Source organism: Erythrolamprus reginae, chromosome 9 (genome assembly GCF_031021105.1).
Source record: "Erythrolamprus reginae isolate rEryReg1 chromosome 9, rEryReg1.hap1, whole genome shotgun sequence".
Classification (NCBI taxonomy): domain Eukaryota; kingdom Metazoa; phylum Chordata; class Lepidosauria; order Squamata; family Dipsadidae; genus Erythrolamprus; species Erythrolamprus reginae.
In genome coordinates this window covers 41865137-41866274 of record NC_091958.1, presented here as the reverse complement: position 1 = coordinate 41866274, position 1138 = coordinate 41865137, and the positions used below count along the sequence as shown (strand labels likewise).

General features: G+C 51.5%; 1 protein-coding gene across 1 annotated transcript in view; it reads left to right on the top strand.

Annotated features, from left to right (window-relative positions):
• Positions 1 to 345: 345 nt before the first annotated feature.
• LOC139171797 (uncharacterized) overlaps positions 346 to 1138 on the top strand; it is a 72164-nt gene continuing 71371 nt past the window's right edge. The window contains exons 1-2 of the mRNA XM_070760230.1: positions 346 to 393; positions 967 to 1125. Of these exons, the coding sequence (XP_070616331.1) occupies positions 346 to 393; positions 967 to 1125 (207 nt within the window). The remainder of the gene's footprint in view (positions 394 to 966; positions 1126 to 1138) is intronic.

Genomic DNA, 1138 nt, shown 5'->3' with positions numbered 1-1138 from the left:
CACAGCTCCAGCTGACCGGCAGCAGTAACTTCCTGGATTACTGGTCTCAGCTCACCTCTTCTTTTCCCCCCTGCTGCTACTGCTGCTGTGCACTCTCGCTTTTTTCCTCTTTCCTCCTTCCTGGCCTCGGACAAGCTTCCCTCCCTCCTGCCCGGCTCCCCTCCAGCTTCACACGGCCACCTCCCAAGGCCAGGAGAGCCACGCCGCACTGAAGCAGTCTGGGCTGCGGTCTTTTTCTCCTTGTGAAGCCCTCACTCGGCCCACAGCTGAGTTGAAAAGGCATCGTGCGGCAATAACAGTTCACTTGAACGATGATGATCGTTCAAGCCACTCCTACCCAGTCACATGACCATCAAGCCCCCCGCCCAAATAAGTCACACCTACAGCGTGGCAGTAAAAATTTTGGCTGCCCATTACTGAGGGATTCCTTTAGACCAGCGGTCCCCAACCTTTCCAGCTTGCTGGGGCAGTGTGGGGTTTGTGTTTGTGTGAGTGGCAGGCACACATGCGGAGGCACAACACTGTGTGGCCCTTGTGTGAGAGGACGGCCCTTGCACTGGCCTGCGAGCAGAGGGGGCTTGAGGAAAGGGGTCTTATTCTCGTGTGCGAAAGTCCACTCGTGCGAAGGGAACTTTGGTAGTGCAAGCCACCGCCGCTTGTGCGAGGGGAGCTCATTTGGAATGGAACGTGCTTGCCCATTTCTCCTGTTGCCTGGTCTGGAATAGGCTGTGACCCGGGGATTGGGGGTTGCCTCCCACTTTAGGAGAAAGTCTGTCCAATTTCACTCATGGAGATTTCAGAAAAGGAAGTGGACATCTGTTAATCCATCCATATCTTGACAGGCAGCTACAATAGATTAAAAAGTTGGCTTTAGTGTCTCATTCCCTGCCAGTTTGCTTCTACTGTGTCATTTTCAAACTGCTTTTGGACACCAACACTGATACTTTTCAAATCCTCTCTCCCTAGCTTCAGAATCTCGGTGATGTTAACAGGAGCTTTATAATCAAAGCCTTGGAATTCGCCTTGAGGAAGAAACACGACCTTCCACTCAATATAGTCAGAGTCCTTCTAAACCAAGTGAATGAGGAAGAGCTGATCAATGCCCTGGAGGAATTTAATGAAAAGGTAAAAAAACAAC